The following is a 21196-nucleotide window of genomic DNA, read 5'->3' on the forward strand; positions in this document are numbered from 1 at the left end:
AATTTTAAAAATATAAAAAATACACAATTTAAAACGGGGTGGTCCCAAAGTAACTCAATATTTATGTTAAAGCTTCACGGCTAAAATTCGGAATTAATTTTGATGGATTTTGCTTGGTATAAAGATAGATACGAACATTCTACGCAGACTATTGAAGAAGGCTACTATCTAATATCCTAATTAAACTGTTCAACTTTTTAATTCCCACTACGCTTTTATACAACGCTTTTTATAAATATAAACCTTTAATCTTTATAAATCATATAATTTTCTTTGGCAAATGGAAAGAAAAAAAATAACATTTGCCGTAAATTTGTTAACCATATATTTATATAAGGCAGAAAAGTGATTTCATGCTTCTTCTCAAAACATTATTAAAACAAAGAATAAATACTTACTCATCCCTCTTCCCTAGTTAAAAAAAGGGTTATGAAGATCTTCAAAATATACAAACCCTACTTTAAATACCCAAATGCAAGCATTTATATATCTATATACTTGTATGTATGTATGTATGTTTTCTCAGAATGGAACTTCGCTTCATATAGAAGTTAGTATTTCACAATCTGAACTGCGCATCAATCTGTGAAGGGAGTGGCGGCCCAAATATATCTCAATAGGAAAAAAAAATATTATGTTATAATACCCTACCCATACTTTACTCGAAAACCTCCCATCAGCATGGTCCTTATGAACAATAAAAGTATGTATATACATATACATATGTATATGGTAAATTTATGAATCGAGCAATTTATAGTACAGCGCCACCTTTTACCGTCGTCCTCGTCGTCTTGCCTGCATATTATTATTATTACTTTCGCCATCATTATCACCTAGCATTCGTCATGCGAGAATTTCCGTTTTCATATCCACAGCATCCGGTGAAAATGTATGCCAACCCCATCGCCTCAGCCATCCTTGATATAGACTTAGTTTTCGTGTATTTTGCAGGTCTTCTGCACCAAGGAGGAAATAAAGTGAAGCAATACTTCTACAAGGATTTGTATTTATTTAGTTTGTGTTTCTACTCGTTTTTGGTTTATTTGTATATGCACTTTTTTGTATACTCAACGAATGAATATAAGACATAACATTTAGACTTTCCAAAACGCTATAGTTTTTAAAAATTATTTTAACTACGTACTTTTTAAAAATATCATTCATATTTAGTTAGATACACATCATCACAGCCCAAAGTCTCGGTGTGGTCTCGATATCGATTTAAATTCGCTTCGTGAGATAAAAGCTAAGTTTAACACTGAATCGATAACTTCAGGTTCTTGAATTTCTTAAGTGCGTTATATTTTATCTTTTGATTCGTCCAATACAATTAGTACCTATTATATGGGTTCAAGTATGAAAATCACAAAATAAATGCTGGTGTTCTCCAAGACTCTGTTTTGTCTTCAACACTCTTTCCGAACTAAACAGCATTGTACAACAAGGAATTAAAAACCTCGTGGAATTTAATGCTTTGAAAATCCAATGCTGTCCTGCATCGTTAAAGCGATGACGATCCATGGATGGCACTTGCATCAATGAGACTGTATATCACTAAACTCTCTGTATGTGCAGCATTAACCATCTCTTGTGGAGCTAACGGTTTTCCTAAGGCGATGCAAGAAGTTTTTTTCCGCATCTGATCTAGTCGTTATATTCAAGAACTATGTATATACGTTAAATTGAGTATAACTTCCATCTCTCGGCTGCTGCTCCTGCAAATTACTTAAGTCTCTTGAACAGTATTGAGAATTTAAATTGATTGGCAAAAATTTAATCATTGTATCATTTACGTTTCTTGAACACTGTCTTTAAGTTTCTTAAGTCTAATTTATAAAGTCTAAATTGTCAAGTAAAGACACACTCTGTCTTTCTTAGTCATTGCAATACAGGAAATCAAAACCAAACCCTCTCTCCCTTCTAACTCCTCAAACTGTATTTCTATAATACAAAAATATCAATGTTTGAACTTTTCCCTAAAAAAAGGCTTTAATAGTAGTAAGACAAAAGATAGAATAGTTTTCTAATTCAAAAATTAAATTAACTTATTTTCCAAGTTTATTTATCGGAAAATATTTCCTAGGACATTCAGACATTATTTTTTTTAAATGGATACAATAAATGAAGTAAAAGGCAATAAAAGGCAATAAAAAAAAAGAATCAAAGCCATAATCTGATTTGTATCTGTTCATAAATGATTGTGAATAAAAACCACAGCCTTAAACTATTATTGAATAATTCATATGCGAGAACAAGAGATAATAGCTTCGTCGAAATTTAGAGCATAGTAGGATCTCATAACCCCTTAACTGTTTCACAAAATATGTTGCTTTTCGTAACAGGAATGGAAGTACTTTGCATTTTAATAAAGTATTCTTAATGTAAATGAAACACGGTAAATGCTATACGATCGAATACAATTCTTCATGATATCCAACCAAAAACAAAACTACTGTAATAAGGCTGCCAAAAACATTTATGTTGATGTGTGATCTTCGAAAATTGTCTCAAATTTCATAAATATGTTTGCAGTACCTATTCTTGTAGTAACCTAAGATCTTTTTTATTATGAAACGTGATGGACATTTTAATACTGTACACCAATATTTACAAGTACTAATGTAAGAAAACTTATATGACAGAGAGTTCTAACAAAGAATTAGTCGCTTGGTTAATTTTTATACGTAAGACACATATACATAGTTTTATTTTAAACCCTCTTAACCCACCCTTTTTTTGTTTGCCAATCTTGACGTGCTGGAAAAATTAAAACTGATACATCCCTTCATACATAATAATATTCAACGGAAACGTTACAGCGTATATTTACTCAATCTTTCGTATAAACAATCCTAGGCGCATACAGATAGATGTATAGTATATAAAATACCTACCCGACATCGAAAATATACCTATAGGTACCATTTGCCACTCTCCGCATTGCAGAAAAAGGGAAACAAAGAAAAGTCGAAATCACTTATTTCTTGGCTGAATTGTTTGCCAATTCGTGACGGGTTGAAAGGTTTTTCACTTCTCTTCTTCTCATGTTATATTTCGTTCAACATTTGGTTTTATTACCCATATACTGCCCTTTGGGCATTTGAGTCAATCTAACATCAGATACCTATACTTTACTCTTTTTTTCTGATGTTTGCTCAAATAAAAATCTACCTTCAAGTAGTGTATGTAGTAGCACTCAAACTCAAAGAGAAAAAAGGATTGACTGGTGATTTTTTATTTGTTTTGCTTACTTTGCCCATAAATATTACAAACAAATGAAATGTCCCTGACAATCAAATTGGGAATATAGCTATAGGTAAGCTTTAGTCAATATTTAAAGAATCTAAACCCAAAACAAGAACAAAACTTAAATGAAACAAAAAAGAACTATTTTATGATGGCGGTATAATACGGACGGTTTGAGGATCCTCTTTATTATATTCCCTTTGAATTCTAACTTTAACTACTGATTATAGTTCCGTTCTTTTTTATATGTATCTTATTCAAATTAGATTGGTCCTTCGAAGGACGCTTACGAGTTTCGAGAGATAAATAAAACGATAACAAAATGGCTGCAAAGTTCACTTCCCAATGGATACAAAAAAACCGAGCACATCATCAGAAAAATCTAGGACTCTTTTCGTTCGGAGGTCAGGATATGGCAAGATAATTTGACCATATTGTAGAAATAAACTATGTATAATATAGTTGTTGCAAAACCATGGTATTTTTTCCACTCCAACTCTGAACTAAATAATGTCCTCAATTCTCGGTAGCTACGTATATAAATTTATACCTAAGTTTGTCGCAGTGATTTCCCTTAACGTCAATCTAATTTCCGTTTCTTGAAATTTGAATTAATTTTAATCCATCTATTAACCCAGGGGAAACAAACGGGCTACATGAATATCCCTTGATGGAAGGAGGCAGGTTAGAGTGAATGGTATAAGTATAGCTGCTCTTCTCTTTCTCCGAAAATAAAATGAAATGACGCAGTTCTTTGCTTGAGAGCAGATTCTGATGATGTGCTATGACAACGATATCGTCACCGAAAGCTTACTATGGTATCTATGGGACTTAATCACAATGATTTCCCTATCAGAAAAAAGATACCTACCTATCTACGTATAATCTTTGTACTATTAAACAAAAACAGGGGTGTATACCTATGTACTGTGTATTGAACAAGTATATAAGAACGTAATGAAATTAAAAATACCTTAAATCATATTATTGTACGGTGGTTATAAATGAAATGTATTTTGACGCTGGTATTTCTCTTTTTCAAAGTACTTTAACCAAATATGTACGTTTAAGAGGGTGTGTAGTTATACGTTTATGTAATGTTAGTCGAGATAAAAGGAAATGTTAGCGTTAAAAGCGACTAGAGAAGGATTTGCACAGTGGTACATACAAATAATTTTAACTCTTGTTTGAGAAAGTCAAATACATTTATAATACAAAGGGACGCTTCAAAAGTGTTAACCTTTATTCCGTCTAAATATCGGAAATCTAACATGGAATCTGTATCTTCAATTGAAACATCCTTAATGATATTATGATATTTGAATGCGAAAAACTGATATTTTAATGCGAAACCCTCCATAAATAATTTCTAAGAGACTAGGATGCGACCCACACTGATTCACACTTCCCATTGGTAGCCGCTATAGAAATGTTCAAGAGGTATTTTTTGTTTACTACCAAGACAAATTGTGGAGATAGGTTTAGGAGTTAAATAAATATATTTGTAAAGGAAATCAACGTCTTTAAATATTACAAAAACAATATTTTTATTAAATGAAACAACTTGTAACTTGAAAGGTAAGTCAATTGGAAATAACTTTACAAAATATCAAAAACAAAACTTTGTACAAGATAAAGAAAGTTTGATTTCAGTAGTCTTTTTTGTTTTCAAAAATATTAAATCAAAAATCAATGTTCAACAGTTTTTAGTAGTGAACTTTTACTAAATGTTAGAAGATGTATTCTTCGTTATGGACAATTATTTGAAAGTGCTATTTTTTTTAACAACTATTCAAGGTGATAAATATTTTGTTTTACTTTTTTTGATTAAAAAAAATATTTAATTTCTTTTAAACAATGTAGTAATCGCTAGTGTGATTAGTTCCAGATATATTTAAGGTCAACTTTTTTTTTTAAACCTTTTTATTTATTACTACTGTAAAAAAAAACCACCCCCTAAAATATTAACTTCCGACGCACAATAACTTTGTACATAGCAAGTATTGCATTCGTAAAAATATAGAACTCGAAATTTTAATCAAACATGTCAAAACTATGGTAGAAAAGTCGAAAGAGTGGGTCCCTGACTCCTTCCGTCGGTGTGTCCTTTTCCCTTTAACCCAAACCAACTATTCAATTTAAGGTCTTAAGCAGATCTGCGTTAGGTTTTTAAACTTCCAGTTATTGTAATGGGTCCGATTTATCGAATTGAAAATGTTGACATTTCTCGACGTTTCAAGGTCCCTATAGTCTGTGCGTACGTGTGTACGTACGTTCATATCTCCGTACGTTCGCAAGTTTTTTTCGTCGGGCAGAAAGGGCTCTCAAGAAAATTGCGTTTGTTGTGATTTCACTATTGAAGTTTAAAAAAAAGGTGAACATTTTGGTTTACCCTAAAATATCTTACGAACCAATGACGCTAGAGACTTGAATTAAATATTATATAAATATATTGTAACGTGATGCGAAACCAAAATATGTTTGGAAAAAGGTTTAAGAAACGATTTTTTTATAAATAAGAAAAAAAAAAACTGAAAAATTAAAAATTGTCCCCTCAAAAATTTTACGGATAAAAAAATGATTTCATCGCCAAAACAATTGTGTGCAACGAAAAATAACGTTTTTCAACATCTGGTAAAATTTTGATAAAATCTAATTGACAGTTTTTTTTAAACAATAAAAACCTAACAAAATCAACAATACAAAACTTGGTAAACATTTACTTTCGACTCAAATAGCTTTTCAAAAATTAAAAACATTGTCTTCAAACTTTTGTGTTTCACAGAAAATATTGCTTTTGAAATTCTGTAGTTTTTTTTTATAAAAATCTAACAGTCCCATAGAAAATAAAATCTACAAAAAATAATACGCAAATTTGGTAAAAATGTTCGGTTCTTGATATCTGTCAAATTCATTCATATAATTTGTAAAAATTTAAGAAATGCTACTTAAATTGGTAGTACCCGTTGCATGATGGTTTATGTGTTGGACTGTCATGTGACAGGTCTCGGGTTTGATCCCTGCCTATGCCACTTAAAGTTGTTCACAGGTACTGCCTCTTGCGAGGGCGAGGAATTGACAAATTGTCAAAGAGTAATTCTTGTCATTACAAGTGCTTTCTTAAATTTCCCGTTCGGATTCGGCTTAAAACTGTAGGTCCCTTCGATCCCTGACAACAGTACTCGCACACAGGAATAGTTGAGAGTTGTCAGTCACAAGGCCCTAGTTCTCAAACAGACTGTTGCACCACCCGATTTAATTTAATTTAATTTACTTAAATTGGTAAAAATTTGTTTTTGACTAAAAATCTATTTAACAAAACTAGATTTTCAGACTTAACTATTTCTTTATATGAAAAATATTGTTGGTAATTTTAAAATGTTTAAGAATGATACACCTAACAACTTTTTCAACCCAACAAGAAAACCTACAAACTTTTAAAAAAGAAAAATCGACAGACAGGATGGAAAGTTATCAGTGTGGGTTGCATCCCAGGCCCTTTTTTATTTTGTTTTAAAACTAGAAATAATAATATTATTGGATATTTTTGCCTGTGAAAAAAATTGGTCCAATAATAATAACTTCATATGACTAGTCGAATATAAGAAATAAATGTATCAACTAAAAGCTCACATAATTTATTTTTTATTTGTATTAAAATTTTCAAAATTTCGAATAAAATCTTACATGCAAATGTGAATTTAAACCTTTTTTTAGCCTTAAGATTTCCTTTAATAACTAACTTAGACTGTTTTTCTTAACAATACCAATTTTAAATTTGAAATCAACAGTTAGTGTTTAATTATTTTCATTTTTTATAAATCAAAAGAAAATCAAAATATAAATCAATAAAATGTGAATATTGAGATCAGACATGTTTGATACTTTGGAAAATATTCAGCAGGTAATTAAATGAAGCTATGCAATTCTTCATACGCTTTATTTGACAATAAAAATGGTTTTTAATTTGGAGGTAAAGTTGTAAAGCAGATGGCCGTTCGTTATTGCTGAGTAAATTCGACCTTGTCAACGAATATACGTGAGGTGTACTAATAGTTTTTAACACAATCAACAGAGTTGTGTTTTTTCATATAATAATTGCGAACTGTACCCCCAAATATATTTTTTTATTTTTTTATATAGCAAAAAGCCTAGAACAAACTTTAAGGCCAATGTAATAGGTATAACTTAACCGTACAGGCGCTGTTATGAGTTGTAATAAATTATAATGTACTCTTATCTTTAGGTTTTTCGATTTTGTTTTTAAGAGACACGAATTCTAGAAGGCATCAGATAGCCTCCATTGAAGATCAATCATGTTATCTTGTTTTCTTGGCAGAATATCATAAATCATTTCAATTGATAAATGATGATACACAAAAATAAAGGTGATCCTTTTTTTGAGTGGAACTGTCAAAATATTTATTCTTCTTCTAGAAGTACCAGAACTTCATCAAATGCATACCATGTCCGTTATCTTATAACTTATATAATATTTTACTTTTCATTATTCAAAAAAAAAAAACAAATTTGACAACTTTTTCGCATTTTATTCAAAACTACTTAGAATATGACAATTTTTTTCAAATGCTTTTAATCTCTCCGAAAAATATATAGAGGAAAGACCTATATTCCTTGAAAAATTGTATAAAATATACTAGCTGACAGAATTTCTTCCCAAATGATTCTCGAAGAGTCTAGCTAAAAGAAATAGTTGAAAAATATTCCAACGCTTTTCCGTCGTCGTCGTTACTTATGTATAAGCCAAGCATATAAACAAAATATTCACCATAAAACGAGTATTAGATGATGGTGGTGCAGTAATTAATTTTCTGGACTCCCCAGGCACTGTATTTAGGCTTTAAGCAAGCAATACACAGAAAGCTTCTATCTAGAGAAATTAAGATTGAATGGAGGGGTTATGGGATGCAAGAAAAAAATTCAAAATAAGACACAATTAGTGGAGCGACATTGGGTTGTGATTAAATTCCATCAAGTTAAATGAAGATACCGGGATTATAATCTTTCGAAGGAATTTCCCGCATACAATTTGGAACACCTTTACGAAAAAATACAAAACACAAAAAAAAACAAAAACAAAAACCCCAACCATTCAATGTCAGTGTTGTTGTTTTCGAAGTGTTGATGTTGTTGTTGTTGTTTTTTGGTGAATACTATTGGAAAGCCCTTTTCGCATTTTCGTCTCAGTATGCAGGATGGTGACCGTGGAGCAACGCGGCCATGCTCCTGCTCCTGCCCGTGACGTGGATGGCGTTGGTATTTTGTTGTGTTGTTTTTCTTATTTTGATTAATGATCACACGCAATCCGGTGAATGAAAATGCGAGAAATGTTTGATGGAAATTAATTGCGTATTCTGTCGGTTCAAGCAGAAGGAGCATGAGACTTGGGACAACTTTTGTAAATATGTATTTTATATATACATTAATACATACATTTGCTGTTATAAGTATTTTATTTTTCATTTCTCAGAATAAAATTCCAATGAATTTGTTTCTTATTTTTTTGTTGTTGTTGAATTGTTTTTAGACCGTTTTCGGGAATACTAAATGTCTTACAGAAGAATTTCTCGAGGGTTAATATTTGACAGATGTTTTTTTTTGTTTTGTTTTTTGGGTATATTATTTTTATACTTCGGGAGTCAGTTGTTTGAAAATTAAACCCAAATAAATGTTTCTTGTTTTTTTTCGATGAGATAAATGTGGCATTTGGGATCATTCAACATGTTTTTCTTACTTGTAAATATATCATGTTTTATTAAGAAAGTTGACTTTTAGTTAAAAATTAACTCCACAAAAAAATAGACAATAAATTTTGAATCCAAATAACGTGTATCGTATTATATCTACCTGAACTCCTTCTAAGTCAAATTAAGTCCCATATACGAACGTTAAAGCACGTTTGGGTGATCTCTCTGGGTTTCTGGCATTTTTTTTTTTGTTGAAATTTGACTCCCCTTAAATTTGAATTAGCGAGTTTTTAAAACCCGCACGTGAATTCGGATTTCCGCAGAATTGCTTTACAATCACATTTTTGTTTTTATATTTAATTAATTGTATTTTTAAATAATTGCACTTCTTCAATGATATTTTTTTCTCACATCAGACGTTTTTATTTTCTTTAATTTCAGGTGAAGTCGAACGCCTTCTAAAGGAGTACAGACAAAATCAGGAATTGGTTCGTCGTATCGGCGGCCATTATTACCAAATAATTTATCCAGTACAGCTACGGCATCACGAAAAGATGGGCATATCGACGAGAGAAGTTAGCCCACCAAAGGTACGAAACCTTATACGAAAACGTAATATTTATGCAAATTACACAACGGTATGTTCATCCACATCATACACCCAACAAAAACAAAACAAAAAATTCAAATTCATATAAATCATTGAATGAATTAATTTGAATAATAAAAAAAGTTGGTTCCCTTCCAAAAAAATATATAAAAATACTCAAACAGTCATTTCGAACAGAGTTATACTTTTAAAGGATTGCTAATAGATTTTTTTTAACTTTATTTTTGTTTTTGACATTTCACGAAAAAATAAAAAAACAAACATTTACCTCGATTTTCATTCTCATAAAACCCTTCATAACACACAAAGATGCTATGGATGTTGTATATTTTATATAAGGTATAGGTATGTCAATCAAAAGCTTGAAATATTTTTTTTCTGAACAAATAAAATAAAATAATGTCTTATCCATTACGAAGATTGAAATATGTGTTAAGTTCTAATCTATAGAATGATATGTTTGTATCTCTCTATATGTAGTTAGGTAGAGGTACGCATACATATAGAAATATAAATAAAATAAGGTTCCTGTCAATGTGCGATATGATGCCTGTCATGTATCAGATTGATAAGTGGATATGGATAAAGACATGGATATGGATTATAGATAGTATATATGAGGTTTTGTTATTTTGGAGGATTCAAAAAATGTTTTCCTTTCAAATTAAAGAAAAAATTCTCAAGAAGTTTGAGTTAAAATAAAAAGGCTTGGGATAAAAGGTTATTTTTTTATTCTTTTTTTTTTTGAACCGACATTAAAAATTGAGTGTATTATTTTAGATTTGTAAGAGAAACATATCCTGTCAGAAAGTGTCTTTTGAAGAAAAATTTTAATTGGTTGGAAGACATTTTCTTCGTATCATGTACAAACTTATTTGGATTTCTTGCAAAGGAATTGAATTTATTCGAATAGAAAAATGGGTCTAATATAAAACCTAGAAGACAATTAATTGGTCTTAAAATATCAACTATAGGGTTTTCCATTAAACAGGAAACAAACTGAGTGACTTGTCATTAAAATTGTTTCTATTCGTGCATTTATGACATTTGTCAAGTTTATATATTTTTCTAAGATCTCCTAGATTTCCGTATTTTGTGTTTCAGGTTTTTATTTCTATATTATTCCATCACATCACATTATACGAAAAAAATTAATAAGGACAGTTCTGTTTATATTATTGAATTCTACTCTTCAGCGAAGCTTACTGAAGCAACTGTTTGGGTCTTTAAAAATATAAACTGGCATCTTAAGTTTATCATTGTGCGGAGTTTTAGGTCAGTAAAAAAAAAGAACTCTACTGAAGTCAGAACGTACTGGCTTGGTGACTAATTCCCATAAAGCTAATAGTGTTTAATTGCAAAAACATGTCAATTGTGGCATGGTCTCCGATACATCCAGTTGAAACCTTTAGAAACACTTACTTTCAAAAAAGAAGTTTTAATTTTTGTTTTGAAAAGTGTAAGGTGTAAGCCAATTTGACAGATGTAGTTTCAATAATTGTATGACCTTGACATTCAATGTCAAAATTGGTATTTAAAAATGTTTAAGTTATAATTGTTGTTCAATTACTGATTATCATGTTATGTAAATAATACGAATTTGGTATATTTTTTAATATCATTCATGATGAAGTACATAACTAGCTTCTTATGTCAATTTTTTTTTTTAAATAATAGAATTCGTCATAGAAACAAATCGAACAATTTTAATAATCTTAAAGTGATTTTTAAAAAATACGTTATTTGGGCCTAAAATATAATTTTAAATAAATTAAGTAATTTTTAATAAATTAAGTAAATTCTGTACCTTAATAACACGAACAAAATGGTATGACAACAAAACACCTTCTATTTCACTTGAATTCTACATTTTTATCCAACTTCTTGTTATAATTAAAGTTGCATTTGATAGCTTTCCTGAAGTTTTAATACTTTTTATATGTAAGTCTTTTAAGATACTCGCAAGTTCACATAAAACAAGAAATAATATTCAAATCCCTTAGCCAAGAATACTTTTTTTCTCAGAAAAGAATATGTATATATATCTAAATCCAATCCTTTGATGACAAGTGGCAGCAAATCACTTAGAGCAATTGTCCACCAAAATGTCATCAATAAATGTCTGTAATGTAAAATCCATCAATAGTATTGTCAGTTTAGTAGCATAACTTAAGTTTGTGTGTTTTATTGGAACCTAAAATATTTTATTGGATATTTTTTGTTCAGTAAGAAATATAATAAACTGGAAATTTGATGAAATTTTTCCACTTTAATTTTGTACAGAATTACAGTGGTTAAAAATGAATTAATATTCTTCTCTGGTTGATATGAAGTCTATATTAATAAAATTCCAAATACTGGCAAAATTAATGGGGATCCTGGCCGTATGTCAATATTTTTTTCAGCAGATCTTTTTTATTCGATGTTGTCAAAGCAAGAAATACAATTTTTAGGTTGTATGTATAAAAGAATTCAATAATCAAGCCTGTTTTTTTGAATGATTATAGTTGTATATATGTCAGCTTAGTGCTAAAAGACAAGTAGCTGCCATTTTGTTGTCCTTTTTTTGTATTTCTATGAACGATATTCTTGTAGATTAAATTTTTTTAAGTTCGAAAACATTTTCGTATCCTTACAAAATCTTGCATGGCAGATCTAAGTTCCTATTTTTGATTTCCTTGAATTTTACATATATACACTGTATTTATAACGCCAACAAAGGAATTTATTTCATACATATTATGTACGTATATTAGGAACATTTATATACAGTTTGTAACTTTTGGATCGCCATGTTGATAGTACGTTGTGTGTAAACACATAATAATACCCATGTTCATCTATAATGAAAATACTTCATTCGATAAATCAGGATTAAAGTTTGCGCAAGGGTTCAATCAAGATGGCTCAAATACCTATAGAACTTTGAGGTTTTTCTGTTTCAAAAAAAAAGTATTTTGAAGTCTTTCACAAAGAGAGAGCATAGCTGGCTGACTGAACTGACTGACTGATTAATCAAATCGCATTCGGTTGTAATCAATCTTATTTAATGCCATGATTTCGAGAATTTATAGAGATTTATTGGCAGTGTCCTTTTATATACACGAAATACAAAGTCCGCATTTACCGCACTATATCTATGCGCGTGGCGACCTATAGCTACTTACTATTGTTCATTATACATAAATGTGACTTTTTTTTGCTTTCTCACTTTTTTGAAGTCAATAAGTGTCTTATATGTTTTTTTTGTTATATACTATTTTGTTGACATTTTATTGGGTCGAAATAAAAGGCTTTTCATTTCAGTAAGCAAATTAAGTTTAAATAACAATTTATAGGGATATTTATTTTTTTGTTTGAGTTGATTTTTGTTCTCATAAAGGACTCTTGAATTAATTTTAAATAATTATTAATGATTAACTTCAATAAAAACTTTAAAATGATACTTGGGTTCATTTTTGAACGCATTTTATTAAAATGTAATAAATTATTTATTATTTTAAATAAGATTAAATTGAATAAAATAGTTGCTTTAAAAAGTTGATCAAAGTATTTTTAAGGTAAAATATATCTTGTCCTCTTTTAATACTAACCTATTCGAGGACAAACCTGAGAACGATAATTTCGTATGAAAATTACATTTAAATAGAGTTTTTAGTTTGAATAATCCATTTCTTTGATAATTTGAAATTCTCGGCTTTGAAACGAAATATCAAATTTTTCACGACAGCATAGCTTGAAAGTTAAAAAAATTCTTGTACGGTGACTAAGGACCTAGTAAAAGTATCAGCATCTAAAAAAATAGCCTTACTTTAATTCCCTCATCGTCATATGATGTCCATTGTCGAAACTTGCAGAATTCAATAGTTAGTTACAACGTCAGCAAAATTACAAAAATTGTATTTAGAAAAAAATGTAAAAAATTTATAAAATATTAAATGAAACAGTATAAATTATAATGAAGCTTATAACCAGGGTAAAAGTCACTCTGATATTAGTCCAGCTTGATTGGAAAGGTGATATTTAGAATATGAAGACAAATTTCTTCAATTGTTATAGATGGATCACATTTCTCAATTTACAATATTATAATTTTGTAGTGCAATATTCCTTCCTTATGCTAATTTCATCCAGATTCAACTGCGCATCAAGACAAAATATTGAAAAATCATTCTTTCAATTATATTCTTATATTATTAAAATATACAAAATCTATACAGTTTTTCTTTTTTGAAAACAGAATAGTTATTCAATTATTTAATTGCTGTGCAAAATTTGTTTCAGCCGGGTCAGCGTCCAGGACGACCACACGACGATGGTGGGTTTAGCAGAGGAAGGACAAAGGTATGTAAAATTACATTTTCAGACAAAATAGTTTTTTAATAGGTCTTATTAAAGTTATCTGATTTAAAATAACTCAAAACTACTAAAATGGGTGCGAATATCAAAAAATGTTATTAGTAACTGTTGAAAAAATTGTGTCTTTTGATCTTGGGAAATATTCAAAAAAGCTTTAAGAAATTATCAGTTCTTAATTAATTAAATTTTGCACAGAAAACCATATACTTCGTACTTATGGACATACAGCGTTTATTTAAACAATATACATGTGTTATATAGAATTTTAAATTTTCAATTAAAACTTCAATATGCAGATATTATTCAAATTTATATTTTTTTTTGTGCCAATTAAAAGTTTACCCAACCATCAAGAGAAAAATATGATTCAATTTTACCAACTGAAATTATAATCAGTGATTGCATTAATTTCACTCGAATTTATGATGAGATGATGAAACCGAATAATGTTTGTAATGTATGTATAATATATATACGCAAATTCTATGTAAATATATATAAGGTTGCACTATTATGTAAGAGACCATATCATGAACCTTTTTGTTGGATGTTGCATTTTCAATAATATTGAGCTCTTGGTCTTGTGCTCGCCTCTATAAATGCTCTTGGATTTTATTTTGTTTTCAATTTTAAACATCATAAAATTCAGTCATAATTTAAACATTGAAATTAAAACGATTTCGGTTGGTATAAGACCACAGGACGACTGAGATGAAAGAAATTGATTTGGAGAATGTAAAAATATTGGAATCGATTTTCTTTGTGCTGTATTTATTCTAAAAATATATATGTAGTTGCATTTATTCATATATAAATTAATTTATAAAAACGTTTCAGTTGAAAAATGTGTCAATATTCTTCTCACTATATGTTCTAAAATAAATTTGAATATTTAAAGTTTAAATTGAATTCAGGATAATTTTGAAATTACAATACTTGTTCTATTTTTCTATTGTAGCTACAAATTACTTTAAAAAACATGTTAATTTCTTTAAAGTCTCACGTTTATAGGCAGCGTATTTAACAATTTGCAAGCAATTAATGTGTAGAAGTTTCGAAAATGAGTAACTTGAATTCTTGGACTCGGAATATAACCACTCTTTATGAAGAAAATTTGTAACACTTTTTAGAATTACAAATGTTTTAATCTAAGAATCTTCAAGTTAGTGAAAAGTGACAAAGACGCTCATATACCATTTTTTGTTGACGAATAAATGCTACCCTAAAAAGTAATACCTTGAAAAAGACTGGAATGAAGAGTTGCATAGTAAACAAAAGCTGGTAGGTTTCCTTTAAACCTTTGAGAAAACAAGGAATTGATAAAAATAAGAAATATCAAAGATCAAAGGTGTTAATCTTGGAAAATTACCTTATTATGAGAGGCAGAATCACTTAAATCAACATCTATTCTGACTTTCTGAGACCTATTCTTGAGATAAGAAGCAGACCAACACAACATAAGGCCGCAAAAACTAAAAAAAGTGTTAATTATTCATTAAGATATTGTGGTATAAAATATCAAATTCCTTAGTAATTTCGACAAAGAGTCCAGCAGAGAATTTTGTATCATCTTACTAAAAGATCATCTTGAGTTGGCACCCCCCTCCTAAAACAAACTGAAAATGGATAAAAAAATGTATATTTTTAAGATAACTGAGATATATTGCTTTTAAAACTTCTTCAAGAATTTTTTTAAATGAAGGGAGCAAAGAAATAGGCCCATAATTGTTTAATCTTTTTTATACCCCTTTTTGAAAAGATATAGGACGTATTAATTTGTGTGGAAATATTCCTTCAAAAATACTCAAATTAAAATTAAGGCCTTTTTACTAAAAGACGAGAAATAATTGTTAAAAATGTTAGTCACTACAGAAGGATCATCAAAATCATTACTATAATTATTTTTGAATTGGTTATAAAATTAAGAAAAATTCCTAAATAATATTCGGGAGTAGTCTTGAATTTACGTTAAACTTTTTTGCTCAAATACTTAAAAGGGAAAATATACACGTTACCATTGTGCAATCTTATTATTATAATGTTTGCAAATATTTTGAAAAACATTATCTGTACGCAAAATTATTACAAAAAAAAACCGATTCGAAAACATCAAAGGAAGTGTAATATTTTATTTAATCCAAACAGCATGCAAAATTGAAAACTTAAAATAATTTGACCGTGCAATTTAAATATTTTAGCAAGCAAAACAAAAGACATAAAAAAAGCATAACTTGATCGTTTGACTTATTTATTCAGACTGTACTTAAGTGTAAGACAATAATTTTAAAAGAAAGCTTTCTTAAAACAAAGAAACAATAGATTATAATAATAAGTAAGTTTGTACATGAAAACAGTTCGATCTATCATTGAGTGATAATTGTGTACATAAAATAGTTTATGTATTTTTTATTATATCATTTATATTATTAAAATAAAGTTTAATTGTAAGAGATAAAGTCCCTCACAAAAAATTTTTTGATTTAAATAGAAAACCATTTATAAAAATTGTTTCATATGGCAAGCAATGTTAAAAAATGGTTTTGTATACGTCGGAAAAATAAGAAGATACTTTTCAATCTTCATTTTCAATTTGATAAAAATCTTAAAAAACACGAAAACTTTAAAACTATATAAACATATCTTCTTATTTGAAAAAAACCTTACACCTTTAAATTAAGTGACACTTAGGCTTAGTTGTTAAAAATCTTTAAACTAGTACCTTAAAGAAAAAGATGTCTTCATCAATAAAATATTATCAAGAAATACATGTGCACAGAATTTAAGAAATTAAAAGTGTCCAACTTTGATCTTAAATCAATTTGATTAGTTCCCTTATGTTTCACGAAAATAATATGAGACTTTGTACCTTCTATAAGGCATGTATTTGGTGCAATTTGACAGTCAAATTAAAACATTTTTTTTTTGAAATCCACTAAATCCCATAATATTATATGTTGACACTCCAAAAATCAGCTGCACGCATCACATGAGTCTTTGTTCTTCCATTGGGAAAAAACTCAGGTGATTTTGTCATAAGTATAATGAGAAAATAAATAGGCTTTACAAAATAAAGATTTAAACTGACAAAAATGTATATCACAAAATTATAAATATGGGGTAGAAGAATATGAATGGGTACAATTTTCAATACATCATATTCTTTTTGCTGTATACCAACCCTATATACGTCATACCGTCTTAGTTTTAAAGCAAAAAAGGGTCTTTTGAAATTTAAATTATTACCAATTTAAATAATATTTTACAGGAACCTATTTCTCGTACTCAACTGTTCATAATAAGTATTTCCTAAACGTATTCAAATGGAAATAAGCTCAGTTGTATAATATACGATATACAAATGACATGGACTAACGTGGTTAGGTTTGAATATTCATTTTGCTTTAGGTATAGTGTGTATCTAATATAGAAACCATCATAAGGTTGGAAGCATAAATATACTCATTTAGTCCTGCGGTTTTCCTGGGGAGACATACATACTCGTATATGTATAATATGTTTTTACTATTTCGTATCGTCGTCGTCGTACAAAAGATCCAAGTTCTATGAGCAGACAATTTAAGTTCAAATGTAGGTATAAGTAAAGTATTATGTACACACAAAATTATCATCCCTTCAACAACCTTTACCATCACTCTTTTAAGAATGTTTCGTTCGTTTTCAATAATTAAGATGAATGTTACGTATTTGGTTCCGTATACCAACATAAAATGGCGGAACATGGGGACAAAATACTCTTACCTTATAGATACTGATTACGTAAGTAGTATGTTATTATCTAACATGATGTTGTTGAATGTTTATTTTCATGTGTAGAATACCTGGTTATGATAGTTTTAAGTTTTGATAAAAGGGATAAAGTTTAAAGGTACAAGGTCTCTAGCTATACCTACCTACATATAGTGTATACGGCCAAATGGTAAAGTGGTATTAATGGCATTATGACAGTCAAAAGAGGGATAAAAGGCGGCTAATGTCAAAGCACTGAGGGTTTAGGATATTAGCTATATAAACATACTATACCTTTAACTTTATGGTTTCTATATCTTTTTAGCTGATGTGTATTTAGGTAAAAGAGCATCACAAAAGGATTATGCTCAAAATAAATCCACATTAAAATTGACTCTGGTTGATTTGATGAAATAAATCTAAATTTTCTTATCTCACTAAGCACTATAGATAGATTCAACTAAATATAAGTTATGTTAAACCCAGAAGGCTTTGATAGCGATAAGATAGGGAAAATATTCTTATTAAAGTTGGTTTGGTGTCAATACTTCAGTATTTGAAAGTTTTTAGTGGTTGCTTACCTTTTATTTTTTTTTATAACCTATTTCAAATATCCTACGATAAAATATTTATAGAAACTAGGATATAAATTGGAGAAATAACTTTGGCAAATGTCCATCGATGTTTTAAAGTCATTTTTTCCTCAGTAGTGAAATTTTTTCCACAATGGATTTACTAAACATTGAATTTTTGTCTCAACGAGTTAAGTTTAAAATTGTACATGCATTTTTCTAAATGGTTGAAAATTTAAATTGTTCAGAATTTGTATCTGTAATTTTTATTTCTTAAGTTAAAAAAGTGGTGTATTTTAATATTTTGACTACGTTTTGAGATTTCAATATTCACTATTATTTCAATTAAAAATATTACCCCTTCATTTAACAGCTTCTTTTTGTTTCTCTAGGCAATTTAAAACAATATTATACAAGGATACAACGTGGCGTATGCTTAATTTTTTTCTTTTAAATTTAATTGATTTGTGTAGTCTTTTTTACTTCTATTATTGACAATGTATATTGTTTCCATTTTATTGAAGTCTTGTTAATGAATTAACTACTTGAATTATTATGCTCATTAATTGTAGTTAGTTATGTTAGTATGTAAATGTCTTTGACATTATACAACACTAAACACGTACCCTTATATACACAATCTGTTATTTAATTGGCATTTACAAATTAATTAATATTATTTCGTTATGCATTATGCTTAAGATGTTTCCTTTTGTTCACTAAGGAATTATATTAAAATTAATTACAAAAGAATAATGATCAAAACAAAATTTCTTGTCGATAAATTTTGCTGTGAATAAATGAAGATGAACAAACAATTTGATACAGAAATTTTGCTAATTTACATAAATAAAGAATAATGAAGTGACTTCATAAAAGTTCTTTTTTTTAGATATTGTTTTGTTTATTTCAAATGGTTGTCTTAAATATGTAGTTTGTGGCTTATATTAAAAGAAATCCTGAAAGTTTTTGAAATTTCCAGGCCCTTACTCTATTTTAAATTGGTGAAAGTGGCAATCAATTTATTTAAATCTTATTTTCGTAAACACCACATGTACAACCATCAACTATTTGAAGAAATTTATAACGTAAGAGTCCGCTTAAAAATGAACATTAATATTTTAACTTAAAAACCTTGTAGCAAATGCAAGCACTAAAAGCCATACGAGTATTTCATTTTTTAAATAAACAACCTAGACCTCTCTCAGTATCATTCTGCAGTTTAAGCGCATAAGAAAATGTTAGCAGATGGAGCAGACATTCAATTAAAAACACCACTTTTAGCCGACTATATACGGTGACAAAAAAAGCTTAACCTTAGTTCGTGCGTAATTACGATTTTCCAGCCATTAAAAATAAAATACTTTCCAAGTTTTGTCTTTTGCCATCATCCTACCCCACAAAAGATTCAAACATTAAAGTGCATTAAACATTGCAATCATAAATGACTCTACCTACGTTTTATAAATATTAAAAAAAAAATCTCCTGCATGTATAATGAATTTTCGTATGTGTAGAGAACACACATATGGTATAGTAGTTTATTTTATAACACAATCTGTGTACACAGGTGTGTGGGTGTACTTGGGGTGGGGATATTTTATTCCTCCTGAGTATAGAACGTCTGAAAAGTGTTTCATTCTGAATTAAAGAGAAACAAAAAAAAAACTGAAAAGAAATCGTCGTCAGAGAAATGCCTGAAGATATCCTTCATGGATCCTTTATTCCCCATTTTCTGTGTATGTCTGATGACAAAAGAAAAAAAGAAAAGGGAAAAAATATGGAAAAATATGAAGGTAAATGCACAAAGTATAATAATAGTGAACCAATATCAAAGAAGCGCATCCAGCACATGGACCTAAAAAGCCGCCCCTTCTCAAATGTGCATTGAGGGTGCTTTTCACGCTATTGTCTCCACTTGAAAATTCAACAAAGAATTCTGACATTTTTCTCAGCAGTAAACCATGTATTTTCTGACACTAACATGTCATATTGTGAGTCTGAAATGCTCTCATTTGTGTGTTTCAATTGAAGGCAAAAAGCTAGTTCTTTTTGTTTTTGTATTTCTCTCTGTGTGTTGCAAATTGTTACGTATACGCCACCCAGACCCATGTTCCGATTACAGTGTGCTGCAGCAGCTATAACAGAACATTGCTCGTTGAAGGCCATAAAATATGTGTTAGCATGGTGTCACTTTCTATGTCTGTTGTTTGGTGCTTTTCATTCATGTGGCAAACTCTCTTTTACACAAAAATAAAGCACATACACAAGCAAACATGCACACGAACACATACTCGAATATTACAACGATAATAAGGACATAGTAAATGTTACGACGTTGCCTAAGCTGACAATGATGATGTTGACGAGGAGGACGACAATAACGACAACCAGGGATGTTGCACCATCATATATACGATTATAGTAAACATGTAAGAAGGACCATCAAAGGATTTGATTCTAATCATAGCGTTCCTTTTCATTTTGAATACATCATCGCTCAGTCAGCAGTCACTGATCGTCAACAACTATATTACATACTATACTTTACCTACACTTAAATGTATTTACATCTATGTACAGTATATATGTATTTGTACTCATGGCGTTTTTTATGAGGATTGGAATGTTCCTGATAAAGTCAGTCAATTAGTAAGTTTAATTTGTTCTGGGAGATTAGTATAGATTTTAATAATGAGAAAGAAAGATTATTTTGTTTGTAAATTTTAATTCTCTACAGAATTTGTGGGTTATATATTTTATTCATTTTTCTCAAACAAATATGTCGCCCTTGAGAAATAAACAAATTTCAAAATTATAAGGTCCGAAATCGAAATGAAGTATTTTAATGTTTCGATTAATGCAGTGTTGCCAAATTCCGTGTGTTTCGAATTACTATACCTATATTTCATTAAAACTGACCACAGAGGGACTGTAAATGTCATCTAAAG

At 29.3% G+C, this 21196-nt stretch overlaps 1 protein-coding gene across 8 annotated transcripts in view; it reads left to right on the forward strand.

Moving 5' to 3' along the window:
• LOC129945756 (disintegrin and metalloproteinase domain-containing protein unc-71) overlaps positions 1 to 21196 on the forward strand; it is a 506847-nt gene that overhangs the window by 244121 nt on the left and 241530 nt on the right. For all 8 annotated transcript variants that reach the window (XR_008781514.1, XM_056055660.1, XM_056055659.1 and 5 more), the window contains exons 4-5: positions 9399 to 9547; positions 13852 to 13911. Coding sequence is in view for 7 of the 8 variants with exons in the window: in XM_056055660.1 (XP_055911635.1) it covers positions 9399 to 9547; positions 13852 to 13911 (209 nt within the window). In the remaining variant the exon portion in view is untranslated. The remainder of the gene's footprint in view (positions 1 to 9398; positions 9548 to 13851; positions 13912 to 21196) is intronic.

Source organism: Eupeodes corollae, chromosome 2 (assembly GCF_945859685.1).
Source record: "Eupeodes corollae chromosome 2, idEupCoro1.1, whole genome shotgun sequence".
NCBI classification, from domain to species: Eukaryota; Metazoa; Arthropoda; class Insecta; order Diptera; family Syrphidae; genus Eupeodes; species Eupeodes corollae.